The sequence below is a fragment of the Blennius ocellaris genome (genome assembly GCF_963422515.1).
Source record: "Blennius ocellaris genome assembly, chromosome: 4".
NCBI classification, from domain to species: domain Eukaryota; kingdom Metazoa; phylum Chordata; class Actinopteri; order Blenniiformes; family Blenniidae; genus Blennius; species Blennius ocellaris.
The window spans coordinates 29,119,331-29,145,656 of NC_137653.1; the positions used below are offsets into that span (position 1 = coordinate 29,119,331).

Sequence of the window (26,326 nt, forward strand, 5' to 3'; positions counted from 1 at the left end):
CTGTCTGCTTAAACTTTTCTCCAACAGCAGTCAAGTATTTACTCCTGGAAAAAGAGAAAAAGACAATGCTCAGCTGTGTGTTAGTTGTTGGTTGCTGAATTTAGCTGCTGGGAGTCTCTTTCAAGCAGATACTGTCTTGTTCCTGTGAAATCATTATCTGGCTGAAATTTAGCCTGCTTTTCTTGGAGGCCCAGAGCTGCAGGGAATTCGTGTCCCACCTCTCCTGTGATGCTTGACAATAACCCACACGGCAGCAGCGATTCCCGCTCGCCTTTTGCTTTGGATTGTTTATCAGTGTGAGAATACAACAGGCTCCATTTCACATGAAGCGGATATCCTGCTACTTCCTCCGGTAAGCTGTATGTTTTCATCAGGATTGCTCTCCCTTGCTGAGTTATTCCGTCTCTGTGAGCTCAAATAAATGTGGTGTCCTCCAAATTCAACAAACAGGCTCAAACTTTGCATTCAGTATGCTGTCTAACAGTTTGTCTTTTAAAATTGGAACTTCATGGTGACCATGGTGACAAGCAAAGTGTTGACAAGACCCTTTGTGCTGTTATACGGAAGCCCAAAAGCACAAGAAGGCCGTTGCTGGGCTAATCCCCCGCCGGAGGGCTTTATATTTTCTCACAAAGCAGCTCTAAGGCAGCACACTTGGTACACTAGAGGGTGTTCCATGGGTCCTAGTAGATAATTATGTAGAATCTGAAAGGTCTTCTTCATAAGCTATGTCAAAATACGTCTCCAGAGCCCAAAAGGTGTTTTTATGCACTTAGTGACCCTGTGACCTGATATGCAAATGAGGTCATGGTCACCATGGTGCCCCTTCTCCCCAGGTGGAGTGTCCATGTGTGAAGTTTGGTTACTGTGGGCCCAGGAACTGCTGAGAAATGAGGAGAAATGTTTATATGAAAACACATGTATTGTGCAACCATGACGAGCAAACTTCAGACCCTACCAATCTTCAAGGTCAAGGTCAGGTCACTTGGTGTACTGGAGGTTATCCCTGGAGTGTGTATCATGTGTGTATAAAACTTCAGAGCCCTAGCTCAAAAACCTAGGCCTCCAGAACCCAAAATGTGTTTTTAAGCACTTCGTGACCCTGTGACCTACTTAATATGCAAATTAGGTCAAGGTCACCATAGTATCCCTTCCCCCTCTGAGATGTATCCACATGTGAAGTTTGGTCACTGTGGGCCCAGGGGTTGCCGAGATATAGGTAGAAACGTTCGAACGGACGGACGTACGGACGTACGGAGACTGTTTCAAGATCCCCCTTCGGGGCCTATCAGCCACGGCGGGGGATCATAATGGCAAAATATTTTAACGTTTATTTTTCTCAGTTTTGCCATGTTAATGGCTTTATTTCTGTGGTTTAATCAAGATCTGAGTTATTTTTATCATCTTGAGAAAACAAAGTTTTCTTGTTCAAAATAAAATTGGTTTAATCATGTCCTATTAAGGCATCAGTACTTGTGTTGAAAGAGATTTATATTTTTTCCATTTTCTGTGTTTCGCTGTGTTTTGTGTTAAAAGAAATTCACTGTCCCAACATTTTTTGGAACCCACCTTTTTGTATAAACATCTATCCCAATAATAGTGTCCTTGAATCCTTCTTTGTATCACTACACATAGTTGTCCTGAAATGAAAGTAGGTGCTGTGTATCGCTTCCGTACTTCAACGACACCACAGTGACGTTACTCAGACTATTGTCATCACATCAGTCCCTCACACCTACACTTCTTTTTACTGGGATTTTGTGAGGTGGGAGTACAGTACTTAGCACTGTAATAGTAGCACCATAGTACTTAGGGAAGCCATTATCTGTCCAATTTCCTCATCTTTTACAAGACAACCCAACAAAGGAGTTGGCTCGTTGGCAAATGGCCAGGCGTGAGGAGCTTTGGGCGTCTTGTAATGAAACAGCAATCTCAGTTAATTAACGTTCAGTTGGACCACAATGGGCGATGCTTGCCACATGCTCATTCATGAATCAACAGTGAGAACCAGCGAAGTGCCATCAGATGCTGTTGAGCTTTGTATTATACTGTATACTTTGACCACACGGAAGTCACCACATGATATATTGAAGTTGTCATCATTTCTACTGTAGAGTCGCTCTTTACTGGGCATTTCAAGATCATTCGCATCCATCCATTTACTGCAGTAGAACTACTCCATCCAGGATCCCACCACCCTGAATTAGATGGTGTTGCAGGTTACTGTGGCCTAAAGGCCAAGTCCAGCCTGGACAGGTCACAAGTGGCGAAAAGGTTGAGTGCAGTCTGAACAGGCAGCAAGACCAAAAGACCGAGTCCAGTCTGAACAGGTCACAAGTGGCTAAAAGGTAGAGTCTGGACTGTGCAGAGCAAGTGAGAATATCTTCAGTGTGAATACAGACTAAAGCATACTGACCAATAGAAAGACAAACTTGTGACGTCACTGCTGTGAGGTACCACACCATGAGCTAACTGCCCCCTCCCCATGTTGAGACAGGCACAATAAGCTAACTGCCCCCTCCCCATGTAGACAGGCACACAATGAGCTAACTGCCCCCTCCCCATGTTGAGACAAGCACAATGAGCTAACTGCTCCCTCCCCATGTAGACAGGCACACAATGAGCTAACTGCCCCCTCCCCATGTTGAGACAGGCACAATAAGCTAACTGCCCCATCTCCATGTTGAGACAGGCACAATGAGCTAACTGCCCCCTCCCCATGTAGAGACAGGCACAATAAGCTAACTGCCCCATCTCCATGTTGAGACAGGCACAATGAGCTAACTGCCCCCTCCCCATGTAGAGACAGGCACAATGAGCTAACTGCTCCCTCCCCATGTAGAGACAGGCACAATGAGCTAACTGCCCCATCCCCATGTTGAGACAGGCACAATGAGCTAACTGCCCCATCCCCATGTTGAGACAGGCACAATGAGCTAACTGCCCCCTCCCCATGTTGAGACAGGCACAATGAGCTAACTGCCCCCTCTCCATGTAGAGACAGGCACAATGAGCTAACTGCCCCCTCCCCATGTAGAGACAGGCACAATGAGCTAACTGCCCCCTCCCCATGTAGAGACAGGCACAATGAGCTAACTGCCCCATCTCCATGTGGAGACACGCACAATGAGCTAACTGCCCCCTCCCCATGTTGAGACAGGCACAATGAGCTAACTGCCCCCTCCCCATGTTGAGACAGGCACAATGAGCTAACTGCCCCCTCCCCATGTAGAGACAGGCACAATGAGCTAACTGCCCCCTCCCCATGTTGAGACAGGCACAATGAGCTAACTGCCCCCTCTCCATGTTGAGACAGGCACAATGAGCTAACTGCCCCCTCCCCATGTAGAGACAGGCACAATGAGCTAACTGCCCCCTCCCCATGTAGAGACAGGCACAATGAGCTAACTGCCCCCTCCCCATGTAGAGACAGGCACAATGAGCTAACTGCCCCCTCTCACAAGTCGCCTGGAGCAGAGAGGCTCTCAGCCTCGGGCAGACGTCTCAGGCTCTAATATGAATGGATTTCCTGGGCAACGTTTGAGAGCTGACCGAAATGACTCATCTTTCATACTGAAGGAGATTTATAGATTGTCACCTCAGCACTTATCCTCTTACGTTTCGGCCCTCTGCAGTCGCTCGCCGTGGACCAGGCACCAGATGGGGGCGAAAACAAAAACGCCACAAGCTATTTTGTCATCCTTCACATCTGCCATCTCCAGAACAAATGATGGCTTTGGGTGTATTACGAAAGAGAAAACACACAAGCCAAGGTGACTTTTTCCTTTTTTTTTTTTTTTTTTTTTTTATAGTAATGCTCCGGATCAGAGGGGGGCAGTAATAAAGCCTCACATGCTGCTGTTGCAGCTCAGGAACAAACACTTGCTGAAAAGCCTTCGGGCTGCCCTTGGGGTGTCGTGTCAAACAAGGCATTGGAATCACTTCACAAACCAACAATGTTCTGCTGTTACTCACATCCTGCTGTTTATTTATCCTCTGCACTGTACTTTTCTCTTCTAATCTGCAACTCGGGGAACTCTAAACCCTTCAAGGGCAGAAATGAGCTGCGGGGTAAATAGAGTACAAATGACAAGAAGCAGAAAAGGTTGAATGTTTGAATGCCAGACAAAGTGAGCAGCGGTAATGTTTGATTGATGACTTCAGTTGTCCTTCACAGTCTGTGTCATTGTAAGCTGAATTTAGATGTAATGCAGCAACAACACATCAGGTTCGTTGGGAGTCCATTTTTGGTTTTTAGAATGACTGCAAGCACCACAATATAATTATTTGTCAGATTAAAGCAAAAAATTTGAGCATATGGAGTCCTTAATCTGGAGCCTGAGGTGAAAACGAAGACCTGACACTCTGTCTATCGAATGAAATAATTCTAACATACTCTCTAGAATTCTGAACAGTGACTGTTGATTTGATTTTGAAGACTCCTGTTTTTTTTACCCCAGACAGCCCCGCCCAGTTTGGACCCCCCAGCTAGAGACAGTTTCTATTCAGGTATTAAACTTAAATACATGTTTTTTTTTATATGGTGAGAGAGAAACCTGGAAAAAAAACACACAAACCTCCTCCTGTCCTTCTTTTTTAAGTTATTTCACAGTTTATATGACTGAGCCTCATGTGTTTGAAGACTCCCTAATGAAAAACAATGGCAGTAAATTATCACCTGCCATCATCATAATTCCATTCAAGGGTGGAAACATTACATTTTTGTTTGAGCAGTCAACACATTGCATGTTGTGTATTTTTCCTGGTGGAGTCCGGTAGGGTTTCCTGTTGATCGCACTTGTTGTTAATGTGGCAGGCTACGAAGAGCTGTGCCCACGTCTTGTCAGCAGTGAATACTGCAGTGAAAGGTCTATAGCACAGCTTCAGATGGATCCATGAGCTCCTGACACAACTCTATCCGCCTCCTCCCATTGTAGTGTCGACTGGAGCCCACGTCAAACAGTAACATCCTGACAGTAGACGTCAAAAAACATCTTTACATTTAATTTGAATACAGTACTTACTAATAAACTACTGTAACAAAAGAATAATATGATCCAAACAAAAGACTCACAGATTGTTACATGACACTGAAATAAAGTTGTGAACGGCCGTGTAACGACACAGGATTGTGACATCATTACATGACAGTAAATGCTGGACCAGCACAGGACACAGTTGTTGCTGAGCACAGCCGTGAACCTCCGTTCTCTGTGACACAGCTTGGAAAAATGTCTCATTCCGAACAGCAATGTCCAGCTCCTGCCGAATCTCTTCCTTTCCTGTTGTGCAAAGGAGCATCTGCACCTCTTTGGAACACCAGGGGGTAGTTTGGAGCCGACATTTCAATAAACCAGTTCAAAAAAACAACCTATGAGTGCAAAGCAGAGTATGTAAACAACAACATGAGGGCTTATGGCCAATGAGATAAATACTGCAGCTTATCAAGAGGGACAATGATCACTACCACTTAGAAGATGGCTGCATTATAGCTCCACCTTATGGAACCATACCGATGTGCTAGGTGTGTCAATGGAGTAGTTATGAAAAATGTTAATGGTTAGGTAAAGTACCTCTTCCATAACTTTTGTCTGTGGAAACCCATGAAAACCCGTCCTGTACCATACCGTCCTGTACTGTACCATCCTGTATCGTACCGTCCTGTACCATACCATACCATCTTGTACTGTGCTGTACCATCCTGTACCGTACCATACTATCCTGTACCATCCAGTACCGTACCGTCCTGTACCATACCATACCATACTATCTTGTACCATACTGTACCATCCAGTGCCATACTCTCCTGTACCATACCATACCATACCATACCATACCACACCATCCTGTACCGTACAGTACCATCCTGTGCCGTACCATACTGGCACATAATGTGCAGTGGAATGAAAGCTTACAGTAAGTGAGATGCTGGTTTATTTTGCATGATCTTGTGGTCCAAAGTGGTTTATGAGGCAGAGCAGGTAAACCCTTCCATGGCTACTTAATTAGCTATTCCTGCTTGTTTTAGCTTCTTTTTGTTTTTAATACATTAAGACATTCCCAAAGCGCTTTACATAGCTTAACATATTCACCCATTCACACACCATGGGAGGCTGCAGCTGTGCAAGGCGCTGTCACTCCAATGGGAGCAGTTTGGGGTTCAATGTCTTGCCCAAGGACACTTCAGTATATAAGCAGGCAGAGATGGGAATTAAACCTGTAAACTTCCGATTGGCAGACAACCACTATATCAACCGAGTTATACAGCTTCACTTATCATCTTTTTCACCTGTGACTGCTTTCTGGAGTGTCACACGAAAAATGTACCATCTTGAAGGTACAGGTAGAGTTTCTATCAAAGAGAGTCTATTAGTTGCGGTTCTTTCACATTTTGATGCATTGAACATTGACGAGCACGTCGTGCATAGTGTTTCCACTGCTTTGGCCATGGTAAGGCTCTAATTTAAACTGCACTGAGATATTGAGGATGAAGATTGATCTTCTTCATCAATGTGACCATGGAGCGTTCTCCCGAGTCGCCCGAACAAATCTCACATCAAATAGTAAGAAGGCACAAAGTTGCTCCTTCATGGGAAAATGTCATCACATAAGTTAGAGGGTTGTTGTTTTTTTTGTCTGTGTACAGAACAAAGTCACATCATCACACTTTGTTCTTCGCTTCGGCACCAATTGTTTCCTCCATAAACAAATCCCGTCGTTGTTCAAAGACTGTTTGCTTGACCCAGAACGAACATCCTGACAGACCTTCAGCAGAATCAAAATGCCTGTCATCCCATGTCATCTCAGTGTTTTTATTTTAATAACAGTCCTGGACAATTTTCAGTCTTGCTGGCGATATAAAGCAAAGAAGTGTTTATCTCTCACTGAAAATATCGCTCTGCTTTAGTCATAAAACATTTTGGAAAGGTGGAAAATAAAAAGGTGAAATAATTCAAGACATTCCCAGAGTAAATCGAGGTTCATGCAGAGGCCAGGATGATTCAAACTGAGAGAGTGACCCATGTATCTGTAATGATGACTGACTGAAAAAGTTTGTATCAAGTGATACGAGCAGGCGCCAAGTTTCAATGAATCAACTTTTTCAAAGTTAAAGAAAGAAAATCTAATTTTAGACTTCTTCCATGAAATAAATAATATTGTTGCATGGTGTGCACTCTCAACATATAGTGAAATATCCCAAAGAAATCTACTGTCTATCTGTTGCATTTTGTTAAACAAGCCAGGTCATCAGTTTCCATTGAATACTTTTGCTTTTTGTCCTACAAAATCGTGATAAATTATCAACCCCTCAAATAAAGATAAATAAATACATTTCTTTTTAAAAATCAAAAAAATTGTACAGGGTTCCAAAATGTTCACATTTCTAAGACTTCCAATTAACACCCTGACGCAAAGGGCAATTAAAGTTGAGCTGAAGTTTTTTGTGTGGCCTGAAATATGAAACTCTTTGAAGTTGTGCTGCTGTTTCTATCAGGTTGAAGTTGTGGGTAAACAGAAGCTTTGTTTGTGAGTTTTTCTGCTGCTTGTCTCCAGGCAGGCGTCCAACGTAGCGTCTCCTCCTGCCGGTTCCCTGATGGGCACCGAGGTCTGAGCTTGTAGCGGAGATTTGTGTGCGTGAGGGGCATTGCTGGGATGTTTTGCTGCTTCCTGACAGGGCTTATTGCTTTGACAAGCCTCCGTCTCCAAGGTCCTGGGTTCTCTGACTCCTTTAACCCTGTGATCCGGAAAAGCAGCTGTTCCCGCGGCTGACAGTGCCGGTATGTTTACCATAAAGGCTCGACAGACGGAGGGGAGCCGGGGAGACTGGAGCTGAGCGGCGTGATGTCCTTATCTAAAAGCTCAGCACCCTTCTTGGAAGCATTTACCACAAATATTGATTTCAGCCCTTCCTCCCACATTCCCATCTCTGGGCTTGACTCCTTTGTTTAATCATATCAGATTCAGAGGCCTGTTCAACATTGATGGAATTGATTGGTTGAGACAAAGCTGCCAATTTCTATCTCAGGCATTTTCTTTCTTAAATCCACTGTTGGTATGTTGGAGTCCTTGAGTTTAAATTGATCCGACGTAATCGATGTGGTTTTGAGGAGGAATCTGGGGGGAAAATGGAAAATGCTTTGATTGGCTGGGACTTGGGTACCGCAGTGGGTTTGGTGAGTGACTACTTTATTATGGCCCCTCATTATTCAGGAGGATTTTCAAGCTGGATTTTTGCCATGAAAAAGCAATTTGTGAATTTGGCTGTCAGAGACCAGCCCGTCTTTGGGTTTTGCCTCACTGCCTTTCACTCGAGTTCTGACAGGAGGCCGAAGTGAACAAACGGGCTTTCGAACAGAGTTTTCACAACACACTTTGCAGTATGTAAAGTGCAGTAGACTTGTTGTGGAAGCACAAACCTGAGGAAACTGTTCTCGGTTCAGATTCCGTTACAGTCAACACACCATTGCTAAAATGGTATTGGGCAGATCAACCTGAAATTAATCTATGCAACGTCATTTCACTTGATGGTGGGAAACTAAGTCTAATGCGAGAGAAGTATTCACAGCAACCAGGTCTCCTGCAGAACATCCTGACTGAGATGATGCGAGGAATTAATGCATTAACTGACTTCAGCATAGGATTTATGACCAAGTGTGATAGGGAGCTCCAAGCTGAACAGTGTGTAGCAGAATGGCTCATAAACGATCAACAGGGAGTAATCCTGTAAAATATGATCACGAGTCTTGGATTTTTAGATTAAATAAACTGAAATTACAGAATTTCGACCCAAACCTCCACTTTCGTCTTGAAATCTGCAAGTTCTCCATCTTGATGCCAGGATTTCTCTGATTTTCACTCTTCCTCCACTAACATCCATCTTATAAAGCATCTTCCTCCTCTCACGTCCAGATTATTGATCATCATCCACCTCTAAGATCCAGATCATAGAGCATCTGCCTCGCTCTACAATCCAGAAGATGTTAGTGATCTTCCTCCCTCTACCTGGAGTAACTTCAGCTGAACATATTGAAAAACATTGCAATAATATAACGATCTGCACAACATAGAATCAATACAGTTGTTACTTTACCAAGTGAATAGTTGCTTCTGGGAACTATTCCAGGAGCTCTCGAACATTTTCACTTTTGTTTTATTGACCTGCACCACACTGGTTGTTGATAAGAAAAATCATGGCAGATGTTTTCATCCAGTTTTAAAGGGCAACTTCAACAACAATTGTCATTCAATGCAATTTTAAAAGGATCAGAACTTTAAGATTGCATTGATCTGTAAAGCTCATGAATCAAATATTTCAATTCCAACATGTGAAAGAAGCTGGAAATGTGAATACCTGTAAACAGGTAACCTTTCATTCAAGTGGAAATGAAAATCCTGTTGGATTTCCTCCACTGCTTGACTGTAAGTGAATGAATGGGAGTGGAAGGCGTTGGCTTGGAGGGATTAAAACAAACAGGGCAGCTTCCTCTGGTCTCATGTTGATCTTTCACCTATAGAGGAGTGTATTGTTAAGGCCCTTACAGTCGCTTTCGGTTTGCACAAAGCCCTGGTGTGATCCTGTTGAGGTGGAATTTAGAGAATAGAGTTGTATTTGTTATCCTGGATGATTCCTTGCAGGTTTGGTCTTCATCTCGCCATTGTCGGCGCGGTGCTGTGATGTCACAGTGTATCTCCCCGGCTTTTTTCCTGTCTGGGTTGTGGATTGGCTCAGGATGGCTTAAGACCGTCTAATCCTAGCTGACAGTTAAGTAATTATTGTGGAGGCAGACTTTGCCCAAGACACTGGCTATTGAATGAGAGCTGTGAAAGCTATTGACAGGAGACGGGGAAATTCTATTTTTAACACGACGACGGAGCCTCGGTAGCGTGAGAAATTAGACACTCTGGGCCTCGTACATGTCTGCCCATTTCAAGTTTGACCATTTATTTAGGATTCAGTGTGGTTGAATTTATGTACATGCTGAAGGGAAAAATATCTTTTTTCTGTGTGTGTGTGTGTGTGTGTGTTTTTTTAAAGAAGTACATATTTTTGATAACAGCATACCGTATGTGTGGATTATCCAGATTAATGTCGTCACTGGCACTGCTGGAAAGTACATGTCTGCTAAATCAAACACTGAAATGCTGGCCAGACATGCTCCCCCTCTAAAGTATAATGTAAGACATCGTCAGATTGCAGCATAGTATTCCTAGAAATATTGGTCAATCCTTTAGCTCTTTCTTATCAAAGCACTTGAATATAGAAATGCAATTGATTAAAGGATTTTTAAGCCTGTGAGTCTCTGAAGACCTGCTCAATTAGAAAAAGGCACTAAATGCAGCAAACCAAACATTCTTAAGCATTTTCAGCGAATTAAACACAGTTGAATTGCATATTACATGTATCTTTTTATACTTTTATCATCTTGTTTTATACTAATTATATTTTTATGCTTTTTTTTTGTTACTTTAAGTTCATCAATTTGACAATCAAATGTCAAATGTTTGGACATTTTTCACCAATCTCACCAATTTATTCACCAAGGCAAGGCTGCAGAGCAAAACAGCAATGCCTTTTTCATAATGTAGGATAGCATTTTAGCCATATATTCTATGATTGGTGTCAATTTGCACATATTAAATTGACTGAAATAAGAATATAGGTCACCTGCCCAAAAAAGGAACGAAAAGCAAATTGGTCAAATATATAAATATTGTGTTTGAGGCAGTTTTGAATATTTATATTTTACCATGCCTTGTCTAAATAATGACTTTCCCTGGAAAGAAATGGCGACTAATGTGTGTATAACCAAAGGGAGACGCTCAGGCTCGGTTGGAGGACTACATTTACATTAGTGTTTTGATTATTGTCCCAAATCAAGTTATTATCAATAAAGACAATCATCTCAACGGTCGTGTTTCACCTTCCGTGTTGACATGCTTCTCATTCTGAGTCTTCCAACCTGATTTGTCACTGTGTTTTGCCAGCTGATGTTACATGCATGTGCTTTTCAGTGTGATCTCCATACTGTGAGTGGACACATTTAAACATGGCCTCACATTTCCTGATACTCTCTCAATCCAACTAAAACACTGCATGTAACTTCATTTGATAGAAAGATTCTTCTCCATATTGTTTTTATTCTCAACTCAGTTCGAACAATTTTTTGTTAATTCTGCTGAAACCAAGTTTGGGTTCTGATCCACAGTGGACAGAACAATGTCACATAGTCATCAGCCATCCAACAAGCTCGTATTCAGAGTGTATTTCCCCAAATCCAGCCATTAAAGAATGATTTTCTTTCAAAATGTGGGGCATTTAAGATACTTCACTTCGCTACATTAACATCACATCCATTTGAGTTTACTTGTAATCATTTTGTTTTTTTTTACGTAATAAGATCGAGTTAGAATCCAAAAGTATTTATTTAATCCCTTGCTCTGGTGTCTGTAACTGAATTATGGCTGAGATTCAGAATGTACATGTGTTCACAAAGTTCCAGAAGACTCATAAATCCTTACATTAACTTGTCTTGAAGTCATTAAATTGGGACAGCCCAAAGTTTTTAGCTTTCAACCACAGACTTTCAAGATTTTAGCTTTTGAATTTGCCAAACTGTCACAGCAATAGTATTTTTACAATAAAAATAATGGTGATTCAGCATGTTGGTGTCCAGTTGCATCCAATGCCAGTAATCAAAGAGGCATTGTGTATTGGAACACAAGATATTCCTGTGATTTCTTGAAAGTGTGGTTGATAAAACTGACTTGTCAAAATGACTGTTGGTCTTCACCACAGAGTTGTGGCTCAGCTCCAAAGGTTTTGTCAGATCTTTGCACACTGGCTCACCTGCGCTATTCAAGGTTTTACATGCAAACTTGTTTGGAATCAAAACAGAAATAGACGCAAACCCGTTCGCAGCTGCCTCGTCCTGTCGGTGTGATTAATATGATATATCCCATGCACCATTTAACGTGATTGACTCAATTTAAATGCCGATAACAATCCCACATTGTGTTCTCTAAGCAGCTGCTGCCGCTGCTCCCGCAGACCTGAGCTCTGCTCCCACTTTTTACTTTATACCTGCTGTATATTCATCAAAAATTACAGGTTCCTCGTGTCATTTTTATGGGTCCAATATGGAGTAGCTTGTGCATAATTTCAAGCTCCGCGTCTCCTCCTAATATGATTATTTATTCCCCGCTTTTGTCTGCGTTTTCAAGCCTGGGCTGATATTTCAATCATAAATCATGAGCTCAGCCGAATAATATGCCCTCTAACTGAGAGGCTGTGTATTTATAACGGGGACGCATACTGCCACGCTCGCTCGCCCTTGTGTTCAGGTGGAGGGTTTCTCCCCCATGCCATAGATTACAGAGGTGGCCGTAGGCATGCTGGAGCTAAACGGCTTTGTCCCCTCCCACAGGCCATATTGAGGGTGCCGAACTGTCACTTAAACCTGAGTGATCGCGTAGATGCAATTTGATTCCAGGCTCATTTTGTCTCCTGAAGTGGGACTGCTCTGCCTCTGGTGGCTGGCTTGTTTTTAATGCTCGCCTGGAAGAAAAAAAAGCAGCACCCTTGTCGCCTTTGTTACTTGTGTGGATGGTAGTTGAGACATTTCCTGGAATGAGGCTTCTTCAAATGAAAGTATCATGTCTTGTCAACAGGAGTTCTCACTGCTGTCATGCCCTTCATATTCTCATTGAAGGTCTTCTTTTTGGGGGCTAATCACTGCCATTCTCTTCTAAAGACTATTCAGCTTCAGGCAAAGAAATCTTATCTCCGCAGACAATAGCACTCTGGTTTGGAAAAACAAAGTCTCCCTCCAACGGCACAATGCCTGTCAGATTTCAATGGTGCATATTGAATTGGAATTCACATTCTATTTTCTTCCCCGTAGTCCTTTCCCACCCCTGTTGTTTTTGTGATGCCAGGAATGATGTATGTTTTAGGCAGCGACTCTTCGAAAGAGTAGACATTTCTGAGCTTGAGGCAGACTCCCGATGAGAGCGAGGCTTTGTTCTCCTGAAAGGAACATGATGGGAAGCACTTATTCTTCTCCCATTCTCTCCTCAATGCCTGTCAGTGCTGCCGGGTGTGCCTTGGCCTGGGCTTCCTCTCATCGACAAGCAGCGCTGCTTCCCTTCGTCATCGGAGCTCCGTCTGCCTCTGCTTCCAAACGCTTCTCGCTTCCTTCAACACTTGAGCGACAGTGGAAAGAACTTTGAGTGGGACTGTCTCTTTCTCTGTCTTCTGCCTTCTGATTAGCAGCCAACATATATTATTTGGATAGTCTCGGACTCTGTTCACAGTTGGGGGTTTTACACCTTCATTTGGTACGGTTGCGTTCACACTGCATTTGTATGTTGCATGTTGTTATTCTTGCACACTGAAGTACATCATAATAGCTATCACCCGCGGTTCGGGTGAGAGCATCTGTTCCGCAATAGACCTCATATTATTTCAGTTTTGGAAGCATCACTTTTGTGTCATGATGACAAAAGTCTTGATAACAATATTTTAAAATGACATGCTGTGCTGGGTATTAAAATTTCCTGATTCAATGTCACAATAAAATGCTGACATCAATTCAGGCTTCTCTCTCAAAAAAATGAAGTAACACGAAACCAAGAAAACCTAAATCTTTTTGAAACGCAAAAATAAATTAAGCTTTCTGAAGTTACTCTGACTGTAGATATTGGAGCCACAAGAGCAGGAACTTATGGTGTCTTTTAAACGTTGGTCTCTTACTTTGAAAACGTCAATAAACACACAATATATTGAAGACAAAGGCAGTGGGTGGGACTGCATTGGAGGTGGGGTGGGGGTGGAGGTCAGGTGGAGTGCGACTGGATTTGGGTTAGAGTGCAGGTGAGGGTGGAGGTGGGGTGGGGCTGTATTTGGATTGGGTGGAATGTGGAAGAGGTGAAAGTGGGTGAGGATTGGTTCAGTGAGGTGTGGTGGTAGGGAAAGTGAGGGTGGTGCGTGACTAGGTTTGGTGAGGTGGGGGTTCAGATGGAGTTGGAGGTCAGGTGGAGGCGGGGGAGGATTGTGTTTGGGGTAGGGTGAAGTAAGGGGGCAGAGGTGGAAGTGAAGGCGTGTTGGGACTGGATTAGAGGAGGTGGTGGTGTGGGTGGAGGCGAAGGTGTGGGTTGGACTGGGTTGGGTGAGATGGGGAATGTGCAGTCCTTCAATGCTGACATCTCCAATATGGCCGCGATGCCGCTGAATGCACAGCTGATTCTATTAAATATGAAATAAACCCAATTTCTGTCTGAGTGTCTCAGTGTGAGGGAACAGCTCATATTCAAAGCTTAAATATTTGATGAACTGTAACTCAGAACCTGTGATTAGAAAGAAGTGCAGCTCCCACGACTCTGTGGCTTCGTTTGGAAGCATAAAAATAAACAACAATTATTTCTAATCATAACATTTACTGTCTATCCTGTGAACACACACAAACATTTAGCAAATAATTCATCAGGCATTTTTTTTATTTACTTGACTTAAGTTTTGTGAAGAAACTGTGGCTACTTTTGGGAATACTGTCCATGAAGCTGATCCCTGTGATACTGATGGAACTGCCGTGATTGATCATTTACCATTACCATAATGATAATTAATGAAGTCTGATATTCATAAATCCTAAAGTTTCCCAACTTTGAGGCATTTCAGCCATAATTCGTAGTAACGACTTTATAGAAATTATAATAGGTGTTATCAATCAAAATCAAACCAGAACGTTAGAATTTGGCACAGTGGAATAGTGGTAAGTGCAAAGGGTTCCTGATGTGAACCCTTTGCTTGCGATTTTTTTCCTGTTCTTCGTTTGCATTGTGAGTTTTTTCCACAAAACCCACAACGACTTGCTTGTTGAGGTTAAATAGTGACTACTTTTCCCGTACATGTGTGTGAGATGTGTTTGCCTGGAAACCTGCTGAGGTTGAACCCCATCAGACTCGGAAAGGATCCACTTCCTGTGACCATAACCTATTTTAAGCAGGTGTAAATGGAAGGATGGAATAAACAAAATGGCATACTTAAGGTGCGGTTTCATGACACAAAGCAATGCTCTTTCGTGTTTTATTGTCTCTGTCAAGTTGTGCACCTTCACGTGTGGGTGACCTGGGTACCAGCATGCAGGATTCAGCCTGCCAACAGCCTGTCCTCACCTCACTCAGGTCAGTTTGTCCTTGGATCAAAAATCTTGCTTCGATTTGTCCCCAGTCCAAGGAATGTCCATGTAATAGTCCATCATTAGTGTTGGTCTGCTGGCAGAACACCTGTCTGCTGTTGGGATTAACGCCATTGTAGGGATTTGTACTTTCAATCAGTACCTTTTCCAGTCGGGTTATTTTGACCTCATTATACGACGCACAGCATTGAGCCTTGTATCGTCTTGTATTAATGGGTGCTTGTAATTTTCTTTTCTGCTTATGCTCGAAAGCTGAAAAGAGGCCCAAACCGTTAGAAACACTTTTCTATATCAGTTCTTGCTTGTGGTTGCAGCAAACTATGTAATCAAATAAAATCATGCTGATTATCTGAACAAAAACAGAATATTATTACCTTTATAAAGATAAAGCAAAAATGGCAGAGACAATCTTAGCAATGTAATATAATCTCTTCTTATCACATCAGTGGATGCACCATAATTGGCTTTCCTTCCCTCCAGTCAGTACACAGAGAACATACAGACGTACTTTACAGAGACCCTTTCTTTTACAGTGTGTGTAGATGAATGCCTGTGTCAGTAGCCGCGTGTCATTTTGCCGGGCGTGATGGGGTGATAGGGGGCCATTTTAGGCCAGCTGTAATCAGGCAGAAAGAGCCAATTGTTGCAGCAGCTGTGATGGATCTCTTTGTTTTGGCCGTCCAGGATTTGGAGCTGCCAAGAGAAAGGGCATTTTGATTCATTGGAGGGCCTGCCGCCTTCATCACAGCCTGTTATAGTGCGAGGGTGTGTGAGAGATGCAGCCAGAGAAAGAAGTAGACTTAGAGGGAGAGACAAAGGTTTGAAGCCTTAAACAGAAGATGTAAGAGAAATAAGAATGTTGTAACACTTTGCCTTAGAGAAGAGCTCCACACAAAGTCAAGTGTTCTTCACAGAGAACACGACTAACCAGTGGAACAGCCGAGGAATTGATGGTAAAGCGTTATGTGTATCCAGGTCATTGACTTATATATTATCAACCAGAAGGGAGGTGTAGGTGAGATTTTGGTTAATTTCATTTTGTGCTTGGCCTATAGCCGTTTAAGTTTGTGACATTTTCTAGTGCCAGGCTGCTGTTTTGGTGATTCGACCAATTAAATAAATGATTAAGTTAGAGTCTGTCCATATGTGTCACTGTGTGTCATATGGGTTCACTTTGTGTAGTAGAGGTTTGTAAGAGGCACTAACCTACATGGGACGACAACAGGAAAAGACGAGGTACACCCAGGACCAAGTCTCAGAGCCATCTTCCATGAAAAGTCCACACCCACAGTCAGAGAAGCAGAGAACTCTGTAGTCTATTCCAGAACAGCTTGTTCTCAACACACCATGTGTGCAGAACTATTGTGGGTTTGGTCCAATATTTGAATGTGGACATTGGAAATGTGGAAAAGCTAAAAAGCCACCTATATTCAGGAGTTCTATACTTGTGTTTGACCAAACATCTGAAATGCTCTTACAGGACCTCACTTATATCTGTAAAATGTGTACACAGTAGATTTTTAAAAAGTTCCTATTTTGTGAAAACAAACAACAAACAACTGTCTCTGTACTCAAGGAGTATCCAGCTTTCGAGTTACCGTAAAACTGAAGAACTGTGAGAAGAAGAAAGAGTCCTCAAAGAACATCCACACAACAACAACATGCAAACTCTACAAACCAATACCAACCTGAAGCCACAGATTCTTGCTGCTAAAGCCACATTGTGAACCACATGATGACACAGTTCAACTGGAGAGATTTATAATGAAAAGTCAAAAGAAACAACATGCGAATAATTCAAACCCTAAATTCATTTAAAAATAATGCAAAGACAAGTGACCCCAGCATCAAGGATACATTTTCATTGGCGCTAAGAAGATTTCCAGAATCCTTAATCAACAATCTGCTTTTGAATTGAGAGTTTGGACTTAATATCCTTATGCTGTCTGTTTTAGTTTGTAAGACGTGACTGTGTTGTGCACCTTTTACAAGCTACAAAAGGCAAACAAAGGGAACACTAGTTTGAAGATGAATACAGCACAATTTAAAAAATGCGATAGAAAATGTTTTTTTGTTTGTCAAAAATGATCAAATCAATCACAAACCAAATTGTGAACTAAAAAAACACCACAACTTTAACTATATCCTATGATAAAGATCAAAAAAGTATAACCATATTTTAAGGCTGTGGCATTTTGAGTTTCCAAGTCCACCTCTGCTATATGAATAATATATCCTCTTCACCAAGTCCTGCATGTTTAAGAGGCTTTTTCTTCAAATGATTAGTAAGCATGTTTAATGCTTCTCGACATCATTTAGGAACTTCTCAGACTCCTTGGCATGTTCCCCGTCATCCCTTACTGAGAAGCTGCAGCTCGGGAGGTGAAACTAATGAGCTGCTTGTCTGTGACGTCTTCATTGTTTGAAATGACCCAACAGTGACGCACGGCAGAGATCGGACTTGATTCTGCTGTTATAAGTGAATGATTACATTACTGCCACACATGACAGAGATGGCCACAATGATTTTGATCAATAAATATGGCTGTTTTCTATTGTTTTAAACTAGCAATATGCCATTAATGGGCTTGGCCACGTCTCGTTTTAAGACCAAACTCCACATGGCCCCACAAATACGTGAAGGCCCATTTGTTCCTTTAACTGTGTCGATCTAAATCAGGCAACGTAGCCTGTGCTGCACTTTGGCCCTAATGTGGGAAAGGGGCTAATGCACAGCCTTCATTTCACAGCATTAGCGGCAGGGCGAAGTGCTAATGCAGTGCCAACACTCCCACCTGGAACAATTTCATCTGGCGTGTGGGTATTATGAAGTCTATTTCATTAGGTCATTTTCTGGTGTGAACAGCCCACAGAAGCGCACCATGTTAGAATTAATATGTAGTGTGAAACAGATGGGGTGGCAAGGAGGAGGAGGCACAGTCACTTTTCAGGCGGTGGCAAAGTCATTGTACTATTGGAAAAGACCACAGTGTGACATCAGGGAAATGTGTGTGTGTGTGTGTGTGTGTGTGTGCTAAGGTGGGAGGGGGAGTGCAGGAGTGGACAGGGACAGATGTTTTCCCTCAAAGAAATGATTGCATTTGCAATGTAAAACCAATCTGCACTCCCTTGTTCTTATTACATGCACCACGACCCCGCGAACGAATCAGACGGAAGCAGTCAAATAACTGTTGTGACAGATAATAATGGGATATGAGCAGATGGTTTTCGCACTATATGGAAATGCTGCGAGTCTTCAAACTCATCCCTCAAAGCAGCAGCGAAACCGACAGACAGAAAGAGGAAGAGAGAGGCTGCTCCAGAACCAGGATGACATATGGAAAGCACTCATACACACACAATCATCATGAGGGGAAATCAACCAAAGAGCCTGACCATGTGGCATCACCTGAAAGAAGGCGGTGTCACGTGTGTGTGGACAGACACTGAATGGTGCTCTGTGTGTGTTGGCTTCCAGTGAAAGCAGCAGAGGATTTGGCATGACGTGGAGAGTTATTGTGCTTATTAGGCTGAGATGATGAATAGGATGCTTGGCTTGTGTACACTCGGCTTCCTGATGGCTTTGGGGCCACAGCCAGGGACAGCACGAACTTATTGTAGGCCAGGATCTTCAGCAGGACGTAGAACTGGATCAATCTATACACATAATTCACATTTTGTGTCAACTTTTAGCTCAGTGGCCACACACTGTACCACTTGAGCTCAAATGTAAAAGCTTTAATGAACTTTTTCTGAAATGTATCACGACCAATCTGAACATTCCATTTAGAAAAGTGCAACTCGATATCCTGTCTGTCACAGTGAGTTTCTTCTGACACTGGATTGAGTCCTCAACTTCAGAGGTCTCAATATCATTTTACTATAAAGCCTAAATTCATCTGGAATGGGCTCATTAAGAAAAACCCTTCATTCGACATGCCAACGTTGTTTTCAAGGAAAGGAAAAGTGAAAAAATTGTTCTTTTGTTTAGATATTTTTGGGATCCAAGCAATTTCTGAGTGTTTTTCATGAAATCTTCTCTTACATTTTGAGACTGATGCCTTTGTATTAGCAATTAGATAGCTCGTGTTTACTGTTCTCCTCACTCTCTTTCTTTTCTGTGTGATCCCACGTCAAACACACTGATTGTGTGTAACTTTGTGAATGTTTTACACACTAATCTTCCTACTTTAAATTGTAAGTCACAACGGTCGTGAAGCTGACCTGAACCAGTCTAACCTGATTGATCGAGAGTCAGTTCAGGTTTGTCCTCCTAAAGATCTTCATGATGATTTGACAAAAAGTGTAATCCATCTGCTCCTCAGACTGTGTTAGTCTACCTCTTTAGGACCAAACCTAAACCTAAACCTGAGTGAAAGAAGAGTGCAACTACATGGTCAATACTTGGGGCAGCTGGCTCAGTTGGTAGAGTGGTTGGGTCTCAGTCCAAAATTTGGAGGCCCAGTCCTCTATCTGTCTTCATGTTGAAGTGTCCTTGAGCAAGACACTGAACCCCAAACCGCTCCCAATAAATGGACTGAGCATCTTGCGTGGCAGCTGCCTCCATTGGTGTGAGAATGGATAAATGTCAGTGGTGATTAATACATTCAATAGACAAGCATACACAATCCAGCAAACAAAGAATCACAATCTGAAGCAAAAGGAAAAACTAAACAAACAATGAGAAATAACTGGGTATGAACAACATAAATAAAAACAACACCCTCAATAAAGGCCCCGCAGTAGGACTGCATCAAATATGAAAGCCTGTCTGAAAAGAGCTTGTTTTGAAGAAGACAGGGATCCTGTCAGCCTGCTCTTTCAGAAAGGTCGTTCCAAAGCCGAGAAGCCCTGACGGCTAAAGCACGGTCACCTTTACATCTCAGAGCCAGAAGGGCCCCACCTGAGCATCTGAGCCTGGACGGAGGTCAGCAGGTCTGTAATGTAGATTGGGGGCCCGACCCAGACGTGTTTAAAATTGAAAATGGGAAACTGTGGAGAGATGTTGGAATTGTGAATTGTGAGTTTGTCTGTTAAAAGCAGTCAGAAGCTGAGGAGCAGCTTCCTGAAGCAGGTTTAGGCTGCGTGAGGGGAAGGGCTATTCACCCCTCGAAACGAAGCATTTACAGATGCACACTTTAAACAGAGGGGTAGGAGGACATGGCGCCGAAGGACTCGCATTTCACATATATACACTTCTAAAGTTATACAAACCTGTTGTATTTTATACTAGTAAGAACGGCAGTAGCGCTGCCGTCTGCCGTATGAAGCTTCCATGTGTATTTGTTTCGCAGAGACCGTGTTTATAACATTTTATTATTACACTGTATAGTTCCAAAGTCTTCCAATATGGGTGTTCTGAAAACAGGGACCCCCGAGCAAACAAGGAAGCTCATCCGCTTTCACATGGTGAATGAGGAAATATTTCTGAAGTCCAAATACAGCGCAAAACCTGAAGTAATCCATGTCTCCGTCTATTTCTTCACCTTGATGTGGGAAAGGCGGAAAACGAAACAAAGCAGCCAAGCTGCTGCAACACGTTGAATTTGGGACGGCATGACGATGATCCTGCTGGAAAATTAACAAACATCCGTGGCTCAGCGCTGCTGATATAACAGCGCCGTATTATGACGTCAAAACTGTGAGACGGAGCGAGAGGGGCGGGGCTGAGCAGAGGGAGAGGGGTGTCCCAAATCTAAGGGCTGAACCTTTTATCCCTTTGCCCTTGCCCTCATTTTGGAGGGGAAGGCAGAGGCGGAGGCGGAGGGCTAAGGGGTAGGCGGAGGGGTACAAAATAGAATTGGGATTGGGCACAAGTCTCATGTTTAAAAGAAGAACGGCAGAGTGGTCACTTCCAGAGTTTGTCTTTACTCCAGACTAAAAAGACACAATACCTGTTCTCTTGTAGAAATGTATCTAAATTAATGGAGGTGTGACTAAAAAAGTGATTGGTTACAGGTTAAAAAAGCTAATTAGAATCAAATACAACTTTTTCACTCACAACAACAACACAAGTGAATCTAATAAATGATAGTTCTGTGATAATCTGCAAGCTGTGAAACCGGGTTCTTATGACATGGATGTTTCTGTCGAAGAAGTAGTCCATTGTATAACTCAGTTATTATAAGATGTGGAAGGAACGCGTGTTACCTGAATGAAGTGAACACTTTGAAACTGCAGAATGCCTTTTAAGTTTAATCATCCATGATCTAATATCTAAAATAATAATAAAAAGGTCCACAATGGGCTGCATGTCTTCAAAAGAAATGACAATATACAGTTGTGTGTAATCAGCATAGCTGTGAAAGTCAATGCCACGTCTCTTGATGACATCCCCAAATGGAGTGTATACAAGTCAAAAGAATCGGGCCAAAAAATTAACCTTGAAGGCACGCCACAATTGATCTAGTGAAATCCTGAGGAGCATGTCTTCATACTTCCCATCCCATAATCTTCTGCAAGATATGACCAGTTAAAAATAATGCCAGAGAGACCAACCAAGTGCTTTTTCCCCCCTTTCAAATTGATTGGGTGGTCTGTTGGATCAAAAGCTGAACTCAGATCCAGAAACACCAGGACTAAGATCTTATGTTGATCCAAATTGCACCTAAAATCAGTGACAATCTTTACGAGCTCTGTCTCTGTACTGTGGTCCAGGCTGGTCTCTAACCAACATTATTTATGTTAAGAAATCATTCAACTGAGTAAAAACAAGTTTCTCATACATTTTGCTTAAGAATGGTAAGTTGGATACTGGTCTATAGTCATTACAAACATTAAGGAAGCATTCAGGAAGCACCTCGTCACCACAGCGGTTTTAAAGGCAGAAGGCAAAACACCCGTACGAAGAGAGCAACTCACAATGTTTGGAAGTTCAATCACAAAAGATGCAGGAAAAGTTTCCAGAAGCGCAGTGGGAATTGAGGCTAAAAGTCAGATGGTTGGATTGATTTCAGAGAAGAATCTGTCCAGTTCCTCCAGGTGGAAACACACCTTCGAACAAACCAGTTCAATTAAAAGCTGTGTTTTGGTCGGAGAAATAAAAAATTGTTTTGCTATATGTATTTCCAGGTTATCTGGTCCATCCCGTCCAATACTCCTTCAGAGAGGACTATCTGGTCGACATCCTACTCCAGCATTACTTAAAAAAAATAAAGAAAGCATTCTTACAACTGCTTGTGTTTACAGTACACAACACAGAGGTTGTTTCTGTTGCTCAAAAATTCCATATATGTCTTGTTCACACATGGATAGCCTGGTTCAAAGCCTCTCTTTGCCACTCTTGTGTTTTTCTTTTTGCTTGCCTTTTTGTTTTGGAAAGTGCAATGAAGGCGGCTTTCCTCTTTGTTTTCTCTCTCTGCACACGGTCCAAACAGGCCATACAGTAGCAGATCACTTGTTGAGGTTAATCCGTTTGTTGAGAAACATTATTCATCTAGCAGCACCAAGTAAACAAGCTCCGTCTGCGTCTCTCTGCTCTCCAGCTCCGATCGGCCTCATCGTTCATGTGGCCAAGCTCCATCACCACCACGGCATGGTAGAAAAAAGGGAAGAGAGAGAGAGAGAGAGAGAGAGAGAGAAGTAAAACGATCATTTGTGCCACTCTTGGTGACTCTCGAGATGAATGGTTCCCAGACGAGGCCACTGTGGCATGAAATGGTAAGATGTAATCATCTTTTCACAACAGGATGCTGTTTCATGGGAGGGAATGAACTCCAATGTCTCTTCCACTTTTTTTGCTTGTTTTTTGTTTTGTTTTTGCTCGCCGCCTTGGTATTTTCTCCTCACTGTTTGAACATCACCTCACACGCCTTTCATCATTGGAGGCAATCAAATAAGACCTTGCATCTCTTCTAGGGTTTTGACTGGGCTGCATTATAGAAGGATTTTTTTTTAATCTGTTCACTCATGCTTAGTAATATTCTTTAACACAATTCACCTGAAAATAAGAGAAATATCCTTGACATGTCTGTCAGCCACCTTTCCCCAAACTCACAGATGCTGAAAAACATCCTGTTATGTGGAATTACAAACCTTAATATGCTATGACAGTTTCACGGAAAATATGGATCTCAACACAAAATTTATATAGTTTTACTGAACACATTTCTGTCTATACATCACATCCTGAGCCAGTGATAGAAGAATGCTCCTTTCCAACTGAAAATTTGATGGAATTGCCTAATTTGGGCATTATTTACCATAATGGAGGAGTAAGATTTTTTGTTAAGTTACACTGATTAGAGTGATAAACACCAAAAACTGCTCTGCCAAATAATCCATTCTGGTTATTTCTCCCCCATGCAAAGTGTAGAAATATAAGAACTGAAATCTATATTTTTAATGGAAGTGACTTTTCTTTCTGGCAATGTTACATTAAGTCTTATTGAGGCGAAGTAGCATTACCAAACTGTGAGAGTGAATTTGGAAAAGCATACAGGTTGAAGGCTACAAAGAAATCAATTACACATTAAAATAAAGTGAATAATTGTGGTTTTAAAGCTCAGTATGTCTTCAATCATAAGACCCGCATTCAGAACTGATTATAATGAATGCTATAATAAACTGCAGTGGTAGTAAATACATAAAGACTTGACTTCCTTTTTCAAACTGAAGGCCTTGAAACAGACCACCTGCATTGTTTAACTCGGCTCTGCAACATTTCCCATCAAAAGAGCCTTTTTTTCTTACTTTCCACCAAATAAAATCCTTCTGGAGCCACAAAACACATTTAAACGTAAAGGAATTACTCAGCTTATGAAGTACTTTATCTGAATGTACATTCATGGCATTTAGAATTATTTTGTCCATTTATCTTTTGTAGAAATTGTTAGAAGTTCTAACCTTTTTTTACTGACTTTAACTGACCCAGCTCATTTGGTTGTTTTAGTGATCTTTACTTTTGACCATTTCCTTCTAATCATCTTGTCCATTTGGGTCATTTTAGGTACTTTATACTGTTTTTGCTCCATTCTTGACAATTTCAAACATTTTGGCTATGTGGAAGTTGAGCATGTTCCTCCCCAGAGTCACGGAGTCAGGAGTTCCCAAAACCATGAAAACAAAACCTCAGACCCACTGCTCCTCTTTCAGGTTCTGTCCAGTGTGTGTCTTCTGCCTGTCACCCCTGTGTCCGCCTCCTCCTTTATGGGCACAGGTGAAGCAGCACACCTGATTCCCATCAGGGGCTTAATCACCTCCCTCCACATACTTCTTATAAAAACTATCCCAAATTAGTCAATCTGCCATCTAACACTTTTAGTAATTTTAGCCTCTTTCCTTTTTAAAACGACGTCGGGTATATATATATATATATATATATATATATATATATATATAGGGTGTGTGCCCTTCATGCACATGCAATGTTTATTTTTTTTTTTACCATAACATGAATATGAAAGGATCAAGTAAGGGTCAAAATGGTTTTGTAGGTTCAACATTGAATCTCTTGCTGACCAGTTCCAAAGTTAAATAAAAACAAAATATTTGGGTGCTGAGATTAACCAACTGGGCTCTGTACACCACCACAATGGATTTAAAATGAAACAACGTAGCCTTTGTAATTACTGCCAAATGCGGTGAAAGTGTTGGCACGATAGCATCTCGTCTTCCACCGTTTTAAAGATTATACATGTGCACTCTATTAACAGCAGGACGAGAGCAGGTGTATTAGATGATTGCCGCATCATAACAAATGAAGGAATACAGTAGATGATTGAGTTAGATTGTGACCTTCTGGTTCTGAGGATGGAGGACGTTGTCTCACTAGCAGATCTCAGACGTCTCTCACAGAAACACTCCTTTTCATTGAAGTCTTAAAGGTCATGGAACATATTAGAAGGGAACTGTAATCCCATGTCAGGCCGACCACATGTCGTGAAGTGATCAAACCCCGCAGTTCATTACTGCAACTGTAGCCAAGATCAAATATCCAGAAGGCTGCAGGAACATGTGGCTTTCTGTCACAAGTCATCAAATCAAGATATGAACCAAAGAGTTCTTCAGAGAGAATGAATTACCTGATAACATTTTTTGTTTTATTCAATTCCAGACTGTAGATTGCCTCTTTTTGTAATTTTGCCTCTGACTTAGGTCATTAGAGTTGTTCCCATGTGTTGTCAGCATCATTATTTCCCTAACTGAGCTGTTCAGATGTGCTGGTGTGCCCACTGAGACCGGTGGAACGCTTCCGGGATCTCCAGGCAGACGAAGTGGCTGATCTATTCAGCACCACCCAGAGAGTCGCCGACCTGGTGGAGAAACACTTCAACGCCACCTCGCTAACCATTGCTATTCAGGTAAGGAAAATATGCCATATTTCTTCTGACACAATAACCAGAGTGAATGCAAGATTTGTAATGGAAGATTTGTATGTAGGAGGAAAGATAACTCAGAGATTTCACTGTAGTTTCAATGTGTTTTGTTTGTTTTTCTTCAATGGTTGTTTACTGTTTGGGTTTTTGTCTCCCATGTTTGGGATGCAGACTTCATACTACTCACCTCACGTTCACTTGAGAGTTTAAAATATAGGTTTCTGAGTTGTTTTTCGATTCTTTAATAAATGTTAAACATCTGATCATCCCCTAGAATAGCCGTTCATTAACTTTATCCCCTTGTTTTAGTCTCAAAACAACTAAAATCTGGTTAAAGCTGGTTCTAACAGTGTAGGCATTTACTTTTAAGACTAAAATATGTGTTAATATTGAATGTATACTTTCAAAATGTCACAAACTAGCCTTAAAACGGGTATCTTTGATTCATTTGGTGGGGATGTGCAGCTGTGATGGAGCGAGAAGCGGATGGTTGCTTCATTCGATAGTGAAAACAGACAATCCATTAATTCAGAGTTAGCAACAACCTCTTGTAAAATGATCATTGAAGAATCTCGTGAAGCTGGCAGCTCTCCAAGAAACTGACCTTTGGCTAAGCCCCGCCCCCAAATGCAAATGAACCAATAGCATCCAACTACCAACTGCCCAGACTCGGACAAACATTGTCACTTCATAGAGAAGCTTAAGAACTGGGGACAACAAAAGGCAATTTAAGTCATTTAAGATGCAAATGTTGTCAAAGAATGTAACAGTGATATGAAGTTTCCCAAAAGGCTAAATAATGGGGTTTGCTTG

General features: G+C 42.0%; 1 protein-coding gene across 1 annotated transcript in view; it reads left to right on the forward strand.

Annotated features, from left to right (window-relative positions):
* fhit (fragile histidine triad diadenosine triphosphatase) overlaps window positions 1-26,326 on the forward strand; it is a gene marked incomplete at its 3' end in the record, with an annotated part of 462,951 nt that overhangs the window by 296,848 nt on the left and 139,777 nt on the right. The window contains exon 4 of the mRNA XM_080494450.1: window positions 25,353-25,498. Coding sequence (XP_080350576.1) covers window positions 25,353-25,498 — 146 coding nt within the window. The remainder of the gene's footprint in view (window positions 1-25,352; window positions 25,499-26,326) is intronic.